Source organism: Paramacrobiotus metropolitanus, unplaced genomic scaffold (genome assembly GCF_019649055.1).
Source record: "Paramacrobiotus metropolitanus isolate TYO unplaced genomic scaffold, Prichtersi_v1.0 Parri_scaffold0000325, whole genome shotgun sequence".
Taxonomy (NCBI): domain Eukaryota; kingdom Metazoa; phylum Tardigrada; class Eutardigrada; order Parachela; family Macrobiotidae; genus Paramacrobiotus; species Paramacrobiotus metropolitanus.
Window position 1 is genome coordinate 19170 of NW_026570545.1, and position 20728 is coordinate 39897.

General features: G+C 49.2%; 5 protein-coding genes across 7 annotated transcripts; all 5 read left to right on the forward strand.

Annotated features, from left to right (window-relative positions):
- The first annotated feature begins 295 nt into the window (after nucleotides 1-295).
- Nucleotides 296-2383, forward strand: LOC129602086 (alpha-(1,3)-fucosyltransferase C-like). Of its 3 annotated transcripts, none has more exons than XM_055501047.1 (3): nucleotides 296-391; nucleotides 686-1362; nucleotides 1681-2381. In XM_055501047.1, the coding sequence occupies exons 2-3, from the start codon at nucleotides 689-691 to the stop codon at nucleotides 2099-2101; spliced, it is 1095 nt and encodes a 364-aa protein (XP_055357022.1). In that variant the 5' UTR covers nucleotides 296-391; nucleotides 686-688; the 3' UTR covers nucleotides 2102-2381. The 3 variants fall into 3 exon arrangements, with proteins under 3 accessions (XP_055357022.1, XP_055357021.1, XP_055357019.1); XM_055501046.1 differs by lacking the exon at nucleotides 296-391 and adding an exon at nucleotides 401-593 and having other exon boundaries at nucleotides 1681-2383; XM_055501044.1 differs by lacking the exon at nucleotides 296-391 and having other exon boundaries at nucleotides 401-1362.
- Nucleotides 2384-5472: 3089 nt separating this feature from the next.
- LOC129602087 (uncharacterized) lies at nucleotides 5473-7613 on the forward strand. The gene has a single exon (XM_055501048.1). The coding sequence runs from the start codon at nucleotides 5480-5482 to the stop codon at nucleotides 7538-7540; it is 2061 nt and encodes a 686-aa protein (XP_055357023.1). The 5' UTR covers nucleotides 5473-5479; the 3' UTR covers nucleotides 7541-7613.
- Nucleotides 7614-13901: 6288 nt separating this feature from the next.
- LOC129602080 (myosin-9-like) lies at nucleotides 13902-16165 on the forward strand. The gene is made up of 2 exons (XM_055501033.1): nucleotides 13902-14424; nucleotides 15210-16165. Exons 1-2 carry the CDS (start codon nucleotides 13902-13904, stop codon nucleotides 16163-16165), a joined length of 1479 nt encoding a protein of 492 aa, XP_055357008.1.
- A 689-nt stretch (nucleotides 16166-16854) lies between these two features.
- Nucleotides 16855-17529, forward strand: LOC129602081 (uncharacterized). Its single transcript, XM_055501034.1, has one exon. It carries the CDS (start codon nucleotides 16855-16857, stop codon nucleotides 17527-17529), a length of 675 nt encoding a protein of 224 aa, XP_055357009.1.
- Nucleotides 17530-17610: 81 nt separating this feature from the next.
- LOC129602082 (basic salivary proline-rich protein 2-like) lies at nucleotides 17611-18903 on the forward strand. The gene is made up of 2 exons (XM_055501035.1): nucleotides 17611-18100; nucleotides 18275-18903. The coding sequence occupies exons 1-2, from the start codon at nucleotides 17611-17613 to the stop codon at nucleotides 18901-18903; spliced, it is 1119 nt and encodes a 372-aa protein (XP_055357010.1).
- Nucleotides 18904-20728: the final 1825 nt, after the last annotated feature.

Consider the following 20728-nt stretch of genomic DNA (forward strand, 5'->3'; position numbering starts at 1 on the left):
ACGGACTTTGTGAGTTATGCAATTGCGAACATGTTAACCGATCCCGGCGCGATTGTCAAAGTGCACAAATATTTTTAATCAGCTGAAAAGGCATTGGGGAAGAGCAAGGGCAAGGGGAAGAATGATTTCAGAGCATTTAGACAAATCTCAGAAGTCTAGAAAATCCACGTTAGAACTGGATAAACTGGTCGTCTCGTACAAGTACTTAAACATTCAGATGTTCCCCGTTGAACTAGCACCAATGAGATGTACGTCTTCGCTACAGACCTCATTTGTACGGCTACAGTATGATAGGCGAACATCCTGGCAGGTTATCGCGCTCCGACAATGCACGACATACAGAATATGACATCATTATGTACATACAGTACTTACGACTGTGCTGAAGAAGGTACTTGTGTAGTAAAACAGATAGTATAAGATCTCTTGTGTAGCATTTCGTACCGAACGCTAGATGGCTATCACTATTTGGTGTAACGCTTTGGCTTTCTACTGGAAGACTCATTCTCCAGTTTATGTTTATTTAAAGAACAGCATGCGCGGAGCTAGATACTGTAGCGAACGCGCCATTGTTTTTACCGAAACATATGGAGGTAAAAGTGTACTTCTCATGGCGCTTATCGGAGGAACGTACATGCTTTACCATCTTCAAGTAACGACGCAATTAAGTAACCATTTATTGCAGCCTATGGCGCAAAACAACAGCTTTCCGGCGACTGAAACTACTTTCAATTCTATGACCGCAAATAATGCCGACAGACAGCAACACATATTATTTTGGACAAAATTTTTTGGAGAAGAACTGACATCGGCATCCGAACTGCTCCAGAGGGCACGATCTGGCATAATGGATTGCCCCTATTCTAACTGCATTGTGTCGAGCGACCGGAGTCGACTGCCTCAAAGCGATGCTGTCATTTTTCACACAAGGGATCATTTGTGGGACAACCTTCCGCCAAAACGTTGGGCATACCAATATTACGTGTTTTTCTTCCTGGAGTCGCCAGCTAATACTTGGAACGACCTGAACGGTCTTTCGGGATTTTTTAATTTAACGTTTACTTACCGTTTGGATTCCGATATTGTTTCGGACGACTATTTTCGATGGTTCAAGCCACATTTTTTGAACAGCAGCAGCGAAATTGATCAGATTTTACGGAACAAGACGCGCTTGGCGGCAATATTTGTGTCCAACTGTTACTCTATCCCCAGCCATCGCGACATTTACATTGATAATTTATTGAAGTACGCCAATATTGATGTCTATGGGGCATGTGGCACGAAAAAATGTAACGCAAGCACACCGGAAATCTGTGACAGACTGCTGGCGAATTACAAGTTTTACCTTGCATATGAAAACAGGTGCTGCAAACGTTTAAAGCAGCTATGCAAGAAATTTACATAAATTTGAGACGCTGCGCATCAAGACTAATCGCGGATGTTACAGGAATAACAAGTTACAGCGCTAATTTTCCGTTTTCTTCTTTTTTGTTACTCCTTTCTTTTTCTTTTTGAAATGTTTTAAAAAACACAGTATTATTGCTCCCAGTTTTGTTCGGGTTTTGCGCATACACTTTTATTGACTTTTATTACTACGTTAAGCTGCTAACCACAGCATTACCATTACATTTTCTTGTGTTTGTGAGATGACCATTGACTAGCATGTTTTTCTTATTACAGCGTCTGTAAGGACTACGTCACAGAAAAAATCTATCGAGCTTTTAGTCACGACGCGGTTCCGGTTGTCTACGGTGGGGCAAATTATTCCGACTTGTTCCCTCCACATTCTTTTATCAACGTTTTGGATTTTGCTAATCCGGAATCTTTGGCGGAATATTTGCACTTCTTGGACAACAACCCCAGCGAGTACCGGAAATATTTCCAGTGGCGAATCGATCCGGCTGCAGCGCGACTGGCAGTGCCGGAACTTAGCAAGTTATCGTGGTGCAAATTGTGCACGATTCTCCATCAGCAAAACCGAAAGCGAAAGGTCGTTTCGGATATGCGTCACTGGTGGCATGTCAAGGGATGGTGCAGGTCGCCACAAATCCAAAATCGTCATTGGATCAAAAATCCAGTACTGCCAGTGCCGGACTACTGAATATTGAGGTCTTTCACTGCCAGCATCATTTGGCCTGTGTCATTGAATTCTATGAACTGACCTTTTAAACTGCTTTGAACGCGCGGTTAGTTTTCACTTTTGGTAGCTTGCTGGTTTGGTTGGTCGTTTACTCGTTGGTGGTTTGTGTTATGCCGATGATGATTATTACTGTTATGCAATTTTGTGGCAAACCTATTCAAAATGTTTGCTAGATCTCCATTTACTCAATAGATAAATTTCAGCATACAATATCTGAGTCCATCTACAGGCGCCTAACGCAATCACCAATTTTAATGCATATTTGAGTCCATTTATCAATCCGCTTTTACTATACTGGTTGTAAATTTACGTGGTGTAAGGCCTGAACCGGACGGCAAGTTCCGTATACTGATGGATACACAATCTCGGCCAACAGGCAAAACTGTGAATGACTTATCAGCAGAGTAGATTATCCGTGGGCATCTTGCAATGCGGAAAATGCAGTACATTTATTACTGGACCTGGGAAAAGGTGAAGTCTAATTGGTTCACTAATGTCCGCATCTAACCATGGCAACGTCACAGGCCCATCTCACACAAAAAGTTTACTTAATTTTTGCAGGTTAATAGAGTGACAACAAAGTGTGCTGTACCTAAAAAAACAGGGCGTGTAAAGGGCCTGACCAAACAAAATTTGAAAGTCATGTATATACTATTTTTCGCCTAAGATTCTGTGTTTGTTTGCACACCCGTTTCGGAAACGGGCTTGTAGATGGCAGTTAGAATCAAACCTGAAGGGTCTTTTTAATTCTGTTTTCGTGCTGGCAGTATTCATGCTAAATAACTGATAGCACAAATTTAAATTACATTGATCATAAGACAAGCCGCATTATACCCGACCATTATACACATTATACCACATTATACACCCCATTATACACATTATACCCGGCTTCTCTGTATAATATTTTCTGTTAATATATTTTGGTTCTGAAGCGTTTCTGTAGTCATACTATTACTATTAATTATTTCAGAAATACCGTAAAATCCGATATTAACGCTCCCCGTGCGGTTTTAAACGCCCTTCCTATATGTCACAAAAGAAAAAAAGCCACCCCACCCCGAAATCACCGCCCGGGGCGTTTAAGTTGCGGCGCCGCGCTTTTTTGGTCTGGTGTCGGTACAGGCTTAATGGTACATCTGATTAATTTAGGTAAATTCCACTTATGCACATTCGTTAAACCATGATCTTCTAAAATTTGTCATGGTTACTGAATTATTCCTTTAATGTTCATACATATCTCTATCTTATCTTAAGATTTTCTTAAGATTGCCTCTTAAAAAGTTTGCAATTTAAGAAGTAATTCAATATCCAAAGGATAAGTTTAAAATTTTTGTAGAAAAATCACGCACTTAACATTATTGCCTCTTAAAAAGTTTGCAATTTAAGAAGTAATTCAATATCCGAAGGATAAGTTTAAAATTTTTGTAGAAAAATCAAGCACTTAGCAGAATAGATCAGGACGTTTTTGAAAAAAATTATCGCAATCCAAGAAAGGTTTGAAAAATCTTTTAAAGATCTGACAGTACTTAAGCACATGTTACAAGCAAATAAAAATTTCATATAATACGAGGTATTATTTTACTTCATATTTATTGGATACTTGGATGCGTACCTAGCTTAGCAACCGAAAGAATGTGCAAACCGTGCATTACGTACTTCTACTTGGTAATAATGATAATAATGAAAGCTGCAAAACACAAGCATGCTGGTTCAAGTGTTACACTTCATCCAGTTGTACTGACTTTACAGTGCAGCAATTAGTTTATCACGTCTGCACGCGTTATATCAATCGTTTTTTGATCCAACAGCATCTTGTACGTACTTACAGAATTTGTAAATTTCAAATTACTTCCAGCATTAGAAGTTGTGGACAACCAAAGGTCATGTCTTCAAAAATTTAAAATTTATGCCCGTTAAATTTGTAAAACTTCGATTTGTTTGTAATTTTATTATGTTTTGTCTTAACGCTAAATCGGGTAATCTTGCTGTTTTTATTTTTAAACGAGATCGAACCATTCGACATCTTTGACAAACAAAAACCACGTGAGAATTCTTAAAAAATTCTATCAAACAAAATTTCTATCAAAAGCACATAATAAATTGAGGAAAATGAAAAGGAAATGGCTATAGGCACCCCCGTTATCTATAGGCACCCCCTTTCGCACCCACTTAGACTATAGGCACCCCTTTGCCTCGCAAGTATTGTACTGTACTAGTACTGTAACAAAAATTACCGTGTAACAAAAATTTGATCATGATTTTGTGTCGGATTTTTCCAACTGGGTTCGTTTTTGCCCCTGGATGAAAAATTTCCCTCATCCAGTACCGAAGGGTGGCTGCGGGACCTAGTCTGGAGATCTTCTCGAGAGACTGTCCTTGCAGTTGTCCCGCAGTTATCGAGCCGCCACAGTTCCACACCATGTAAGTACTCTTTTCTGATCTCCTGAATTCAGATCTCTTTCTCGGCCGAACGCTTTATTAAAGGGACGACAATGACGAAACCCCTTCAATGCCCAAAGTGCCTGAAAGTCCTTTCCAGTGCATTGTATCTGTCGAAACACCTGGAGACCCAACCGAAAGAATGCGCCAAAGCAGAACAACGTCAGCTGCGTTCTCAACCGCCCCCACCAAGCGCCTCGACTAATAATCAGCAGCGCACCGTACCAACTGATCTCCCATCCCGCCTGGCGGGATTACGCGAAACAGTTCCCGATCACATCCCGAAGAGCACCCGCATTATAGTGGCCGAAGCGTTACTGCAGACGCTGGAGAAAGTTACGGACAATAACTCCAGTGAAGCTTGGACTGATCTCCTCGTCTTCAGTTACGCAACCATTGGGCAACCAAAAACAGCGCTAAGCCAAAGACCACGCCTGTCTTACCCCAATATTATCCGTCAAAACATCCAAAACCATGGTCCCGAATTAATACAGGGTCCTTCGACGGACCGCGCTCCCCGTGCAGCTGAACCAGACGCTCCTGTGCAGCTCCGCAAGCGAGTCAGCCGCAAGCTCCAGGACGGCAATGTCAGCGGTACTGTACGGCAGCTAACCACCGAAGAAACGGTTCTGCCCGCGACGCCAGAGAGCTTCGCTGCGTTGAAGGAGAAGCACCCTTCAAACCCTCCGATACGTCACCCGCCTCCGGGACCCGCAACGCCGATAGCCCTTGATATTACTGCTGCAGAAATTTCAGAAGCAGGTCGGGCCTTCCCAAATGGATCGGCTGCAGGCCGTGATGGATTACGACCGCAATATCTGAAGGAGCTGATCAGTCTGAAAACACCATGAACTAGGTAAAAAGTTAGGTGAATCACTGGCTGCCGTTGCGAACATAATGTTGAAGGGGGCGGTACCCCACGACATTACCCCGATGCTGTATGGTGCAAACTTGTTTGCATACAAGAAGAAAGATAGTGGGATTCGCCCCATTGCAGTGGGAACAAGCCTGCGGCGTGTGTTTTGCCGCATTGTGACTTTCAGGTTACGTCACTTGAATAAAAAGTTGCAGCCAATCCAGCTGGGTTTCGCAACGAAAGGTGGTGTGGAGGCCGCTGTCCATGCCGCACGCAGTTTTATCGAAGATGCTGCAATTCTGGACAAGCCACAGGTTTTCCTTAAACTAGATGTCAAGAACGCCTTCAATTCCCTTGACCAAAACTACATACTTAAATCTGCCGAAGAGTTCATGCCGGAGTACTACAAGTTTGTGTGGCAGTGCTACGGTGAACCATCAATACTGTTACACGGCAAGTACAGTGTATCTTCACAGGCGGGCATCCAGCAAGGAGACCCTCTAGGCCCGCTACTGTACTGCCTTGCAACTACTGGACCTCACAAACGCCTGAAGTCGAAGCTGAAAGAGTGTTTTCTTGACAATGATGCGCTCGGCGGAGACCCTGAAGATGTCTTTGACGATCTCCGCTCACTGCAGGAGGCGCTACGAGTGCACTGGCTAACGCTTAATATAGCAAAATGCGAGCTGATGGTTATCGGAGGCTCCGAGAAAGAACGCCAAACTGTGTACGGCGCGTTTCTTCATGCGTACCCAGACCTGCTTTGTCCCCAGCTGAAGGATCTGCATTACCTCGGTGCGCCAATTCATGATGATGCGGTTGCAGGCGCACTAGTCAGTGTTACGGAGGTAATCGCCCGAATGACAAAGCGGCTAAATCTAATACCGGCCCACCAGGCTCTGTACTTGTTAAGATGCAGCATGGGCACAGTAAAGCTGATCTATAAACTGCGCGCCAGCCGATGCTACCAACAGAAAGCCCTGTTAAAAGCATTTGACGATATCATTCGCCAAAGTTTGACTAGCATTACCAATGTCAACATTACTGAAGGCATATGGATGCAGGCATCTCTTCCGATAATAGAAGGCGGTCTCGGAATTCGAAGCGTCGAAACGCTTGCCCTTCCGGCCTTTCTGGCCTCTGCTTATTCGGTGGCTCCATTAACATCGGAAATTATCGAGTTCCAACCACAGATCTACTGTCGTGATGCTGCTGCAGAATGGCAAGAAGTAACCCAACTAGACCTCCCACACCATGACGCGCGACCGGTTCAGAAGGTATGGGACAATCCTATTGTCCAAAACACCGTTGAACGATTACGAACGGTAGCTGGGAACGACATCTCCGAACAGGCAAGACTGAACGGTGTTAGCACGAAAGAAAACGGCGCATGGTTGGGTGCGCTTCCGGCTGCCTCCCTTGGCAACCTCCTTACAGACTCAGCTGTACGAATCGTCGTTGGTTTACGGCTTGGAGCACCGATCATCACCCCACACCGCTGTGTATGCGGTGAGTGGGCGGATGCCCGCGGTTACCACGGCTTAAGCTGCAAAAAAAGCCGCGGACGAATCCCTACGCATAAATGCCTTAACGCCATTGTGAAGCGCAGCCTCGCATTGGCTGGCTTTGAACGCGAACTAGAGCCACAAGGTATCTTCCCTACAGACAGCAAGCGCCTAGACGGCGTTACCTTGACACCATGGGAGAGAGGACGGATGTTGGCATGGGACGCAACGTGCGTCAATACAATGGCCATATCGCACATCGTCGCGACTTCCACACGAGCGGGAGCAGCAGCAGCACAGGCCGAGCAGGGCAAGATCGAGAAATATCGCGATATCGGCCAGGACTACCTATTCCGTGCTCTGGGCTTTGAGACGCTCGGACCACCCGGACCGGAAGCTGTCCGAACAATAACGGAATTCGGACAGAAAATACGTCAGGAAACCGGCGAAAAACGAGCCACGGAATATCTTCGCCAACGGATCAGTATCGAAATGCAGCGAGGAAATGCTGCATCGATCATGGGGACGGCGCCGATGGGAGCGAATTTAGACCAAATTTTCTGTGTGATTAGGCCGCCGCTGTCGATTGATGCTTAATGAATGATAGTTTCCAAAGCTTTTGTTAAAAGTACTCGTGTTGTAATTTGTAGAAATATAAACTAGTACTTAATGCCGCCACGTAAATCGTAAACCAATTAAAAAGAAATCTGATGTAATATGTAATAACGATCTACTTCTCTGTATCAAATACTGTAACACATCGACAAAACCATTCAAATAAATTATTCAAATTAGCTATAAGCCCATATTTTAATTCCATTTCAAAGAATTTGTAGGAAATAAAAACAGCTACAGCGCCGCCAGCTGTGTGAATGCGCATCCGCTATGCGGTACAGTGGTACACATTACATACAAGGTCAGTAGTCGAATGAGTGAGCGAACTACGACAAAAGATGTCAACGGTTACAATCGGTTAAAAGTTTGAAATTCACCAAAAATACCAAAAATGTTCGCCCATAAAGTATTGAGGGGAAAAATTGACAAATAGCGTTGCAGCCGAACTAAAATTAATGGATTCGCAAACTAAGAAAAATCCGTGACCCATCCTCGGGCGGCAGTATCTTCAAACGGTTGCGGATTTAGCGAATTTGTAACGAACCCGCAACCGCGTCAAACTTTTAATAGATTGTAACCGTTGACATTGACTCTACTAGCTACGACCACTGCTGCGAAACAGGGTCCACTGCACAGACGCCTCTGGGTTAATGACCGTAAGAAACTTAGAAATGCAACAACTATCCAGTGCACAGAGCCCGCTAGGTAGAAGTACAGTAACTGAAACGAAATGCCAATACGGAGTACCTCATCTAACGGTTCCAGTTCATGCGTGGCAGGGGCATGGTGGTCGGCGGTGCCATGGTAGGGGTCGGAGTCGCGACGGAAGATGTAGGGGAAAAAAGCCAAAAGAAATGTGTGCAAATTATGTAAAACTGATTTTTTCATCATTTTTTTTGCCTTGGGTTCGAAAGACTGGACTCGATCCAACGCGAGCGTATGAACGCTGATTGGTGCTGTGAGAGAGGGACTAGAGAGCAGCGCCGCTCAGTGTGTGCGCTGCGTATATCCGCTTCAGCGGATGAGTGAAGTGCAGCAGCACACATACGTACAAGAGAGAGAGGCGACACGGCAAGTGAGTGAGTGCAAGTACGCCCTGTAATTGCAGCCTGCAGGTAAAGTACAAGTTTTATTTTAGGAAGTGACTATAGGCACCCCTTTTTACCCCCGTTATCTACAGGCATCCCCTTTCGCAGCCGCTTTGAGTCAAAGTGGGCACCACTTTCCATTAATTAATCCCTGCACCCTGTCACGTGCAAAAGCTATAAGCTCACCCTTTGTTTTCTTGTGCTATGTTTTAAGAGCGAATTTCATGACCTTATAGAAGTTTCTGAAAGTCATATGCACTATCGACCTCAGATTTGTTCTCTTGTAATACATGGGAGCTCTCCAGCAGAACTGACACGGCTCTGTGTTCATATTGTCCAATTCTGTAATAAGTAACCCATCCGAAGATCATCCACGATCTGACAATGACCTGGTCTACCAGAAGGCTACCCTGCAGTTACCCGCCCTTTTTGGCTTTTCCGCATTCGAAGCTACTTTCAAGCGCCATCAAAGAGAAACGTTCCAACCATTCGTAGTCAAATGATCTCATCTGCAGCATGCTGCCCGATCATCCAAACCGGTCCCTTGTCGCATGTGGTCCCTACTCCCTTGTACACCTTTTATGTGAATGCCTGACCTAGTCACATGTCAGATTGTTGAAGAAATTTTTGTGAACCGAAAAAACTGTCAAAAAAACCATTTTCAGTCATGCGGAAAAAAACTAAAAATAGGTACCTATAGTCGGCGGAAAAAACCGGGTGCGAGAACTATCTATTTAACTGAAAAGGGGTGTCTACAGTAAAACAGGGTGCAAAAGAAGATGCCTAAAGCAAACGGCGGTGAAATGGGTGCCTATAGTACCACCCTTTATTTTATGGACGAAGCGTAAAATTCTACAATATAACAAAGTCACAGATGACGATAATGTCTACTGAAAAATTTACCTGCCGCTTTATTGACTGCAGAGATGACCTTAAACCTGAAATGCAAAATTCTGCGTGTTAAAGAGGAGAAATTTCCTCATTAGTTCCCCATCTATTTTTTAATTTCCAGATCAGTTATCAGTCATTTAAATTTCGTGCACCTGCTGAACAGGGCATCCGTAAATTTATTAGACTTTTGTCATTCCGCGCTTGAGCCGTAGACTATCCGATAACAGTTTACTTGTACTTTAAATCCCAATTTGAATAGTAATACTTGTCATTCCGCGCTTTTTAAAGCTTTAGAGCCGTAGACTATCCGATAACAGTTTACTTGTACTTTAAATCCCAATTTGAATAGTAATACCACTGCCCGCCGCAGGCCCGCGTTGGAGGGGGGGGGCGGTGGGGGCGGCCGGCCCCACCAGTCTCGGTTTGGCGCCGCCGGGCGGACTTTTAAACTTGGCGCAGCCGAGCCGCCAGGGGGGCGCTTTAAATTTTTAATAATTTTTGATTTTTTCGAATTTTTTTAAAATAATAATTGAGTTTTTTTCAAGTTTTTAGGTTTATTTTAAACTTATTATCATTCTTTCGTATTTTGTACACTTTTTTACAGCTTTTTTCTAATTTTTTGAAATTTTTTATTAAAATTTTTTTAAAAATAGTCCGCCCCAGGCGGATTTCAAAATTTGGGCCGCCCCCCGGAATTTTTTGGGCTCCACGCCGCCCCCCGGCGGCCTTCCGCCTACCCAAAGATGCCAGCGCGGTCCACTGGTGCCCTTTACCCCAGTTAAACGATCAGTACACTGACAGAGCAACCGCTTTACTTGCTATCGCCGTTTCTTTTTTACCATTGCCTTAACCACAGAGCACATTTCCAAACTTTAAATTTAAATAAGAACAGACGCATTTCGTTGGGTTTCCAACTTTCCATCTTCGCTTTTACGGTAATTCTTTTTCAAAGCGAGAACTTTAAATGAAATTCTTACGTGCTTGCTGCTTCGCGAGCTCCGTTTGCGCCCTTTCCAGCATGCTATATAGCGAACTGAAAAATTCATTTGTCCTTTTTTACTTAACAATGAAGCATTCCGCCTTACATAGTACAATTCGCTCCACATCAATTCCACCCTACCCATTTTAAACTGAACATGATTTAGCTTGAGCAGAAAGTGGGATTTGCATTGATACCGTATGTGTTAGGGTTCTTTAATCCAAACACAACGTGCAACGCAAACAGCTTGCTGTCCTTCGAAGCAGATCTTAAATATTCCAAGTTCCCTGTTTGTCTTTCTCAACACCACCTTGCCTTATTTACTGAAAACGAAAAAGTAGCAAATTTGCCTTAATTCGCGGGCAATTCTGCCACGAAAGGCAATCGCGCCCGCCCGGGAAGGCACTTCACAGCGTAGTTAAGCGGAAACTAAATAAACCAGTGCGGGGGTCAGGTACGTTTTTAAAATCAGACTTAACCATCCAACAGTCGCAGAATCTTCGCAGCCCCTTTGTCTTCTTTCTTTCGTTTAATTGTTTTTTGAAAATTAAATTTTGATGAGAAATATACATAAAAACGATAGAATATTATCTGTCATGGAACGTAAAAGTTCCATCCATCTGCATCGAAACTGTCAAAAAAGCGTGTTGGCTGTTGAGACAGTGATGGGGTGGTCGGTTTAGCAGCGGTGGGTTCTTGGGTTTTCCCATACACTTTGTATGTTAAAGTTTTTGAAAGTTTTCCTTCAAACTTAACTTTTTCTTGAAAAACGGATTTGTGATGGCAAATCTACACTTTAAGGGCTATCGAATGATACATAGTCATGGCAGTTTGGATCAGTGCGTTGAGCTGACGGACTCAATAAAGATTAAGGCTTACGCGATTATTATATAGAGATTATCATTATGCCATAATGATAATTATGGTACAAGTATCGGTCGCGCTAGCGCGCGACCAGTTGTGTTCGAGGTATGGAAGAATGAAAAAATACAAAATATACTTCGTACAGCAATAAAAATGATTTTGAGAAATATTTTAAATATGAAACCCCAGCGAGGCCAGCTACGTAAATATTTACATGTAGAAATGCGGACAGTTTTCAAGCTTTCCGGTTAAATTCGACCAGTATTATAAAAACTATGAAAGCCTCCGCAATTTTTCTTTTTGTTTGCATTTTTCACGGTTCTTTTTCACGTTTTTAATGTACTTAACTTTATATTTTTTTTATATTGCCGATCTAACGAACTGAAAACTTGAATTTTTTTGTACAACCGATAATATTTAAACGGTGATTAAATGAATGGAGTGGGATCATTTACAAAATGCCCACAAAAACCACTCAACCGACATTTTTGCGAAAATTAATGGAAACTTGTGAGAAACAATTAACGGTTGCCCAAGGTGACCTGGCAGGCTGCATCTTTAGCTACTAATTGTAAGAATTTTCGGCTAGCCATTCAGTCAAGCTCTTCAGTATTTATAAAATAAAATAAATACATATTTATTAGATTTTGAGGTTAGTGAATGCCCAAGCTACCGCCAGTATTACAGAGCAACGTAGGTTAGCGAATCCCCAAGCTACCACCAGTATCACAGAGCCGCTATTTGAGTGACTCAGTGATTACGGTAAACGGGCTGCGGGCTGGCTTTCAGATATTTAGAAATTACATATAAATTAGACAATTTAGACCGTGAGATACTGAGGTACTCAGATTTCTAGATATTTTTAAAATTCGAAACTGTTGGGCCAGTCGCTATGGCAGCCTACGAGTATGGCAGCCAGCGACAGTCCCGCTTCCGGTGTGCTGACTCACACCGAGTCGCACTCGCTGTCGAGCGCTAGATCGGCCTCGACTCAGGCAGCTTTCCGCCCAGCCTTTCGTCTCGGCCAATCATCGGCCTCGATGTAGGCGGAGCCACGCCTCCTTTCCACATCTCGGCCTATCAGCGTTCGTTCGCTCGTGTTGGATCTGCCCAGTGCCGCATTAGGCTTTTTCCCATGTTATGGCTCGATGTGCCATTCATTTTCATTCATTAGCTGACATTCGGTGATTTCTGATCGACAGCTCACATCGAGCCTTTGTGTTTTGGTTCTCTGTACTTTATTGCTATCCACAATAAAGCCTTCTCACTATCGTGAGCCTTTGTTCGCCTGCTGTCACATGATAGCAGATCGTTGAGTTTTTCCTTCTGCGAACCTCTCGAGACCACGGTGTAGACCTACATCCGTAACGGCCGACGTGAAGAAAGGGGAGAACCAACGGTTCCCATCCCCATCTGATCGCCGCCAGCCAGAACGGTCTGGTCTCTTCTCTCTCTCTTGCGGGCAGAAAGCCTCGGCAGACCCTTCTCCTCGCGCGTGGACGGAACGTTCCTCGCGGAAACGACCCTCGGACGGACTTGACCGGGTTGATTAGCGGTTCCCGCGGATCCCCGGACAGAACGGACGGCACGGACCCTCGCGGACCCTCTCAGCCTCATCAATCGGGGTCGCCTTTGCCTTAAGTGGCACCCGCAACTTTACCAGCGCGGGATTCACCGAATCGACCAGCGGACTCACGCGGATTTACCCGGTAAATAGGGTCAACTGACCCTCGGTAAGCCTCGTAGAGCCTCATAAGACCCGATATAGCCGGGCATCTTTCATTTTCACCGGACCAAAAGTAATTTGGCCGGCTAAAACTTATTTTCACCCGGATAAAACGGGCTTAAAACATCTTTTTACGGGTTAAAATAGGGTTAGCCAGCCTTACTAGGCCGGACCCTCGAGCCTTGGTGTAGACCCTCTGAGCCTCGGTTAACGATCTTTCTGAACCTTCTAAAAATTAAGGGAACTAATTTCCCCCGGCTAAATCAATTTTTGGCCGGCTAGAAAATTTTTCCTGAATTTTTCCTGAATTTCTGGAATTTTTCTAACGCGGAAAATAATTAATTCAAAAATTTAAATAATTGTGACGTCACGACGGCCGATTTTACATTATAATAATTGACCAATCAGGATAGCGGGGAGATTCCCTATGCTGTAGGCCCGTAGTGAGTCATAGTTTTTTGGAATTTTGCACGCGGCGCGCAGAATCGTGACGTAGGCAGTAATCTGCAAGACCACTTAGCGGTGTGTGACGTCATAGCGGTCAGTACTGTATTATAGGACGTACGTAAGCTGTACCCTGTATTGACAACAGTACTGAGTTGCAAGTAGTACAAGCACACCCACACCATCACCCCACACCCCACCGGACCTCTGCCCCCCACCGGACCCTCGGACCCTCGACAGGCAAAAAGCCTCATCAAATTCGGACAAGTCCCCAATAGGGATAGTCCGACTTCTTGGCTGAAGGGTCAACCCGGAGGCTACTTCAAGGCTCCAACAGAGCCACCACCGAAGATGTCCGGTCGAGAGAACCCGTATGAACGGAAGTTCGACCAAGGCTACGCCCGACGAGATAACGCAGGCGGGTACACCTTCCGCCATGCCGGCCCGGGTAGTGAGCCTCACTCGTCGGATTTTAACCGATCGAGTAAGTCCGGCAAGTCAAACCAGTCGACCAAGTCGGCCAAGGAGAAGCGGGACGCGCGGATCCTGGCGAACGACTTCACCCAATCGCCGGAGGATAGCTTCGAGGACGCCCACGACCGGACGTTCCTCGAGCTACCACAGGCTGAACCGGAGGTTCTGCACGGCCCAATAGGTCGAGACGCAAACTCCGAGCCTGCGGCTGGACTTGTGCACCCAATAGGTGCCTCGCCAGTCTTCTTCCCGGCCATCACCCCAGACCATGGAGCCTCGAGCCCGGCGCTAAGTAGCTCCGAGGCGTCACCAGACATGGGTGACCCTGTGCAGCCCCAACAGGGCAGCATGGCGGGACCGAAACCGAGGCAAGGCCAGATGAGCCCGAGCCAGATGAAGGGTACGGTATCACCGACCCGGGGGGTGACCCACAAGGCGGGTTCACCGACTAAGTCCCCATCGACCCTGGCTCAAAGCCCCAAACCAACGGGCAACAACCTAAAATCTTTGGACAACAACCGGAAATCGACGTCGCCGGACCCGAAGCGACCCTCGGGGACTCCGAAGGCGACCACACCGGACCCGAGGACCCTTACTGGAACTTCAAGTCGGACTTCAAACTCACCGAAGCCGACCTCGGGAACTTTGAAATCACCAACGGGAAGGTTGCAGTCGGCTGGAACCTCGAACACCGAGGCTCGAGCCTCGGACACCGAGGCTCGGACCCCCAACACTGGGGTCCGGACTCCGACCCAACAGGTTGGAACACCCAAGACCCGGCCGGCAACCCCACTTCCTCGGCTAAAAGAAAAGCTGTTTCCCGGTCAAATTCCGGATTTCGTCGGTTGCAACCTCCACGGGCGAGGTTGAGGTTCGGTTACCGAGGTGAACTTAACTCGGCTGGCGGACCGTCATCCCCGAAACTCAAGACCCCGGCAGTGAACCTATGCTGACCCGAGCCAGCCGGATCGAAGCCTCAAAGGCTGATCGGAAGTCGAAATCGGCTTCACCGAAGGTTGCAAAGCCAACCTCGGACCTTCCGGCTACACCCCGATGTTCGAACCTCGGACCTCGGGGCTGGTAAAACTCCATCACCGACCGACGATGTCTTCGACGCAACTGTTACCCAATAAGGTGACCGAGCGTCCTGACAAAGACCCTCCGGAGAAGATTGACAACCCACAGTCCGTCAACGGATTTACGAGCTGCAAAACCAGCTCTTGGCCGGACAAAACATCGTCGAATCGACGGAGAATGTTCTGTCCCAGACGGTGGCTTCGCACAAACAGGAGCGCAAGAGGCTCACTGACGAACCTGAACGTGCGAATGCTGTTATTGATGACCTCACCCAGGAGATCGAACGGTTAGAGGCCCAGTTACAAGTAACTGAGGAGCCCTGCCGTCATGAACAAGCCGAAGTCACTAGACTCCAGGACATGCTGGAGCAGTCTCGGGCTGAAGTGGCCACCCTGCGCCAGGACTTGGAGCAGCGGTTACAGGCCCTCGGCTACTCCGAGGCTGGCTCGGCGGAACTCCTTAAGATGTTCGACCGGGTGGATGAGTATCGCGAGGAGAACCATCACCTTAAGCAGGGCATCATCGGCCTGGAGGGAGAGATCGACGAGCTCAACTCAGAACTCGACTTCCTCCGGACGGCCTACGCGAACCTCCGGGAGAACCAGAACGACCCGGAGGGTATAGCCTTAGACCTTCGGCTATGCCAGGCCCAACTTGGCCAGCAGATTCTCGCCCTCACCACCCATCTTCAGAACGAAACAGCTCGGTTCGAACAGGCTCGCACCGAGAACCTCGCAGTCATTGAGGCTCAACGAGCCCGGATCACACAGCTTGAGTCCGAGAAAACCCAGTGGGAGATGGACAAGGACCGTCTTCTGAAGTACCAACAGGAGCTTTACAACTTCGGTATCGACCTATCTAACCGGTACAACGACCTTGGTGACAAGTACAACCAGATGTACCAGGAACGAGAAAACCTGGGCATCGAGGTCGCATGCCTGAAGGAAGAGAAGACATATCTCGAGGACTCCATGACCGAGCAACCCCGTCCTACCGGACTACCCAAGAGCAGGATAAATGTCAGCAGATTGATGACTACCTGCGACGAGATAACCCCCTACTGAACCCAACAGGTCAAATGGGGGCTCTCGAGAGTCAAACCTACCAGGTCGGAATGCTTCGGAACGAACCATCGGTAGGACCCGTACCGAGGGCGCCGGTGGTACCGTCAGCCCCGGAGCCGGAGCGAAACACTTCGACGGCCACCCCCAACGCACCGACCCAGTCAACTACCACAACGACTACGGCTCACGGAGGAACATCCACAACGACGATGTTCTCAACCGGAACAACGCCTGTAGCATCGACTTCAACCGGACAGGACGACCCCCGAGCCTCGAACCTCAGAGGCTCGGACCTCCGAGGCTCGGACCCCCGAGGCTCGGACCTCCGAGGCTCGGACCCCCGAGGCTCGGACCCCCGAGGCTCGGACCCCCGAGGCTCGAACCTCCGAGCCCCGGTAAATGGATCTGGCATGGGACTCCGACCGCCGACAAACGCTTCGGCGGGAGCCTCACAGCCTAATTCGGGGAATTCCAACCGGGACCGACAACGTTCGGGTTCCCAGAACACGTACCCGCCGAGGATTGAAGTTCAACCTGTATCGGCAGGGCAGCGCAATTGGGCTGACCCGGTACGACCCGGATATCCGGATAACGCATCACAGCAGCCTCGGCCAGACAACCGTGACCCAATAGGTCTGGTTGGCCCCGGCGCTGTCGGCAATGGACCTTGCCAGCCTCGGCAGGGCAACATGGACCCAATAGGTCCGGCGCCCCAGGCCGACCAATACGTGGTTATACCACCGGGGATGTGGATGGACCACAACAGGGTCCTACAGAGGATGCCTGGGTATGTGGCACCAAACCAACTGCCGAACCAGGGGTATGGAGCGCAGAATCCTCCGCCCGGACCTGGACAGCCCCAGCCGGCACCCCCTGGTAACCCATACCCTCAACCCCAACCACAGCCATACCCTCAACCTCAACCACAGCCGTACCCACCTCAACCCGCCCCGGCTGCGCAGAACCAGCAAGCGGCCTACCCGGTGGCTTGGAACCCTCCGGTAGCCCAACAGGCGATGCCGGCGGTCCAACACCGTCAGACCCCACCACCTGATGAGCAAGACATCGCTCAAGCCCGACAGGAGGGCTATGAAGAAGGCCGGCGCCGATACGAAGAGCGGAACAACCGGATCTTGGCTCGGAAGAATCGGGCAGAGTTGCCGAAGTTTAACGGCGACGGGGCCAAGGTGGAAGGCTGGATCTCAAAGATCCGGCGAATCTATCGCTCGGAGGCTGACGGCGTCGCAATGACGGATGTCGCCTTTATGACAGAGCTGGAGGGCGCCCTTACTGGACAAGCCCTGGAATGGTACCAGAACCAATCAACTCTGGAACCTGAAGAAAATGGATGGACCGTCGACTAGTGGCTGCAGCAATTTGCGGCCCGGTTTATGGACCCTGACAAGCAGGTCACGGCAGTCGCGGACATCACTACCAGAAGGTACATGCTGGGGCAAGAGACCCCCGAGCAGTACTATGACGCCATTATAAACCTCAAGCAACGAGGCAACATCACCGACGAATTGGCGGTCTTCTACCTGCGGACGAACGTCACGGAGCCAATCCTTCGGGCAGCCCTGGACGTCCGAATGCCAAAGACGACGCGTGAGTTCCGGGACTACGTACGGGACTTCACCCGGGGAAAGCCGATGTACCAGGTAGTTAAAGGTGGCAACTCCACCAACTACATCACCGTCAGGACGGCGACTCCCGTTCCTGTGACCCAACCGGCTCCCGGATATATCCAACCCAACTCGCCAGTTTACCAGAACGCGCAACCGGGGCTCCACCGACAGAGCCCTCCGGCGACACCACCACCCCAAGCCCGTGGTCAACTTGAACAGACTTGGGCGGCAATGGCGGCGATGAACCTTAATGGAGCCCCAACAGGGACCATGGTCACGCCGCCAGCCTATGGGAACAGCGGCCAACCGAGTCAGCCTCGGAGCCCCGGCTACGGCCAATCACAGAGCCAGGGTTACTCCGGCTATGGCCAGCCCCAACAGGGCTACAGCCAGCCTCGGAGCCCCGGCTATGGCCAGCCCCAACAGGGCTACGGCCAGAACTCCGGCTACGGCCAACCTCAGAACCAGGGGTATGGCTTCGGAGGCGGATATGGACGCGGTGGAGCCTCCCAATATGGTGGCTCCGGCGGAAGACGTGGCGGCGGGAATCGCGGCCGCGGAAACTTCGGCAACCGCGCGGGTGGAGGCGGACAGCCCCAGAACGTGCAGCGGCAGCCTCGGACACCACAGCAGGAGGCTCGCCAGCAGGCAACCTACGTCGATCGGATGGAAGCCAAGTTCTTCCAGTGGACCCAGGATGGGATATTTTCCTGCGGTCACTGCCTATGGGGCAACCACAACCAAGCGAGTTGTGGCTATGCCAACCTCCGGCTGGAAGACAATCCAAACCGGAGATGGTACCTGGATTGGAGGTACCGGTACGATAACGGATGGCCGTTAGGTTCGGCAAATCAGAACTACCCGAACATCGTACCACCCCCACGCCCCCGTCAGCAGAATGCCAGCGGATTCGGTGGCCAAGGCAGCCCTAACCGGCAGCCCGGCCAGAGAAACGGAGGGAACCCCCAGAATGGAGGCCGACCCCCATTGGCAACCCCGCCACCAGCCCAACGGCCGCAACTGCCGCCGTCCCCGGCCCCCAATAGGGGCCCGGGCGGATACCAACCGGCAGTTGGCGGGCCTGTCCCGGGTACATCCCAGGGAAACGCCTAAGGTCGATGAGCTCCGGTGACTCATTCGACCTCTGTCATCCAACGGAACCACCGGATAAGGATAACCCTACTAACCGGAATAACCCTTTGGACACAACTCGGAACCTCAACGAGGATTTAGCCTCCGCAACGGTCAGCGAGTCCGCTAGAATCTTAGCGGCGGAGACGGCAGCCCAACTAGGCGCCGAACATCCCCGGTTCGGATACTCGGAGAATCGACCCGAACCTCGCCACGCCGAAAATGCGGCTACCGGACCAGAACAGGTACCAGGGAGGATCGGCCAAGGAACTTGGATCCGATCGGCAGCCGGGACACAGAACGTGCCCGGACCCCCAGGCCCAGAAGATGAAGCCGGGGATGTCGGCCGGAGAAACCGGACCCGACCAGCCGGGACGAGAAACGTCACCAGGCCGCCCGGACGGCTCGGTGCCCAATTAAGCATTACGAGCCACGGGCTAAGCGGAGAATCGGGACGCCGACCCGCAACCTCGCAGGACGTCAGAATGACGCCTGAACCGTCCTTGGTAGGCCAACCAGGCTCGAACCTCCGACCCTCGAGGGTTAAACCTTTGACCCTCGGGCTCGGACCCTCGGACCCTTCGAACCCCGGCGATCATCCTCTCCGAGTTACCCAATAGGTGACAGGGGACGAATTTGGGATTTTTAGCCGAGCCGAACATCACCGTATCCATTTGCCAGCGCAGCCGAGGGTACACCCCGGACTCTAACTCGAGTACCGAGGCTGCCAATGGACTTAGTCTCAGCAACCGAGGCTGATCTTGGACTCTGATTTTGCAACCGGAGCTGACCCTCGGTTACCGAGGCTACCATCGGACTTCAAAACCTTGAAGCCAGCCGGATACAGGGTCGGACTCCCGCACAGAGGCCATATTATCATTCGGACCAGAACGTGGTTTACACTGCACAGTGCAGTGTAAACCACGTCCATCGACCATTCAACCCTATGGAGACCAGGCGTTAACCGGTCCTTGTTGCCCAATAGGCGACAGGATACAAAATTACGGTTTTTGCCCGGGTCAAACCTCGGATCACCGGACTCCCCGGAGGATCCACCGATCAATAGACTCAATAGGTCTTATCCCGCACTCAGAGAGGGTACCTTACGGTATTCGCGATTGCGACAGTGCCTCTCCATCAACCTTACCCGATGAACCTCGGCTGGACCAAAGTACGAGCTACCTTACCCGGCTACGAAGGTTCTGATTGAGCTTTTACCGGAGGATCCCGGTCGGAAAGTGTGTTTCACGCCCGTTTCACACCCGACAATGGAGATCCATACCCTTTACCCGAAGTCGATAGGTTCGAACCTTTGACCCTCGAGGGTCGAACCCCCGACCCTCGGTGAAGCGAACCGGTACCACTTGGTATCCCGAGAACCGATGCCTCGGACCTAGATGGCCGGATATCCTGTGGACTGGAGCCCCCGTGAGCGGATCAGCTCTAGTCGGAATGAGCACCCGGACCAAAGCCCCGGACCAAAGACTTTGAGTTTACTTTTTTTTTAATCTCGAAATGATGTTCTCAATTTTATTGATCTTTTCATTAACCTGCTCACCAGGAATTGTGATGTTATTTTTACTAGAGAGAGAGAAATGGAATAATACTTTATTTTTTTTACTTTCTCGCCGTTACGGACACAACCAACAGATGCCTACACCGGTCCAACAACACCACCGACCGACCTTCGGATTTCGGCCGTGAGTTGTATCGCCACCACGGGTCCGGAGGAGAACGCGGCACCGAGAGACCTTCGTCATCGGACACTCCCGAGGCGCAGCCACCGACCCCAATAGGGTCGTGTGCG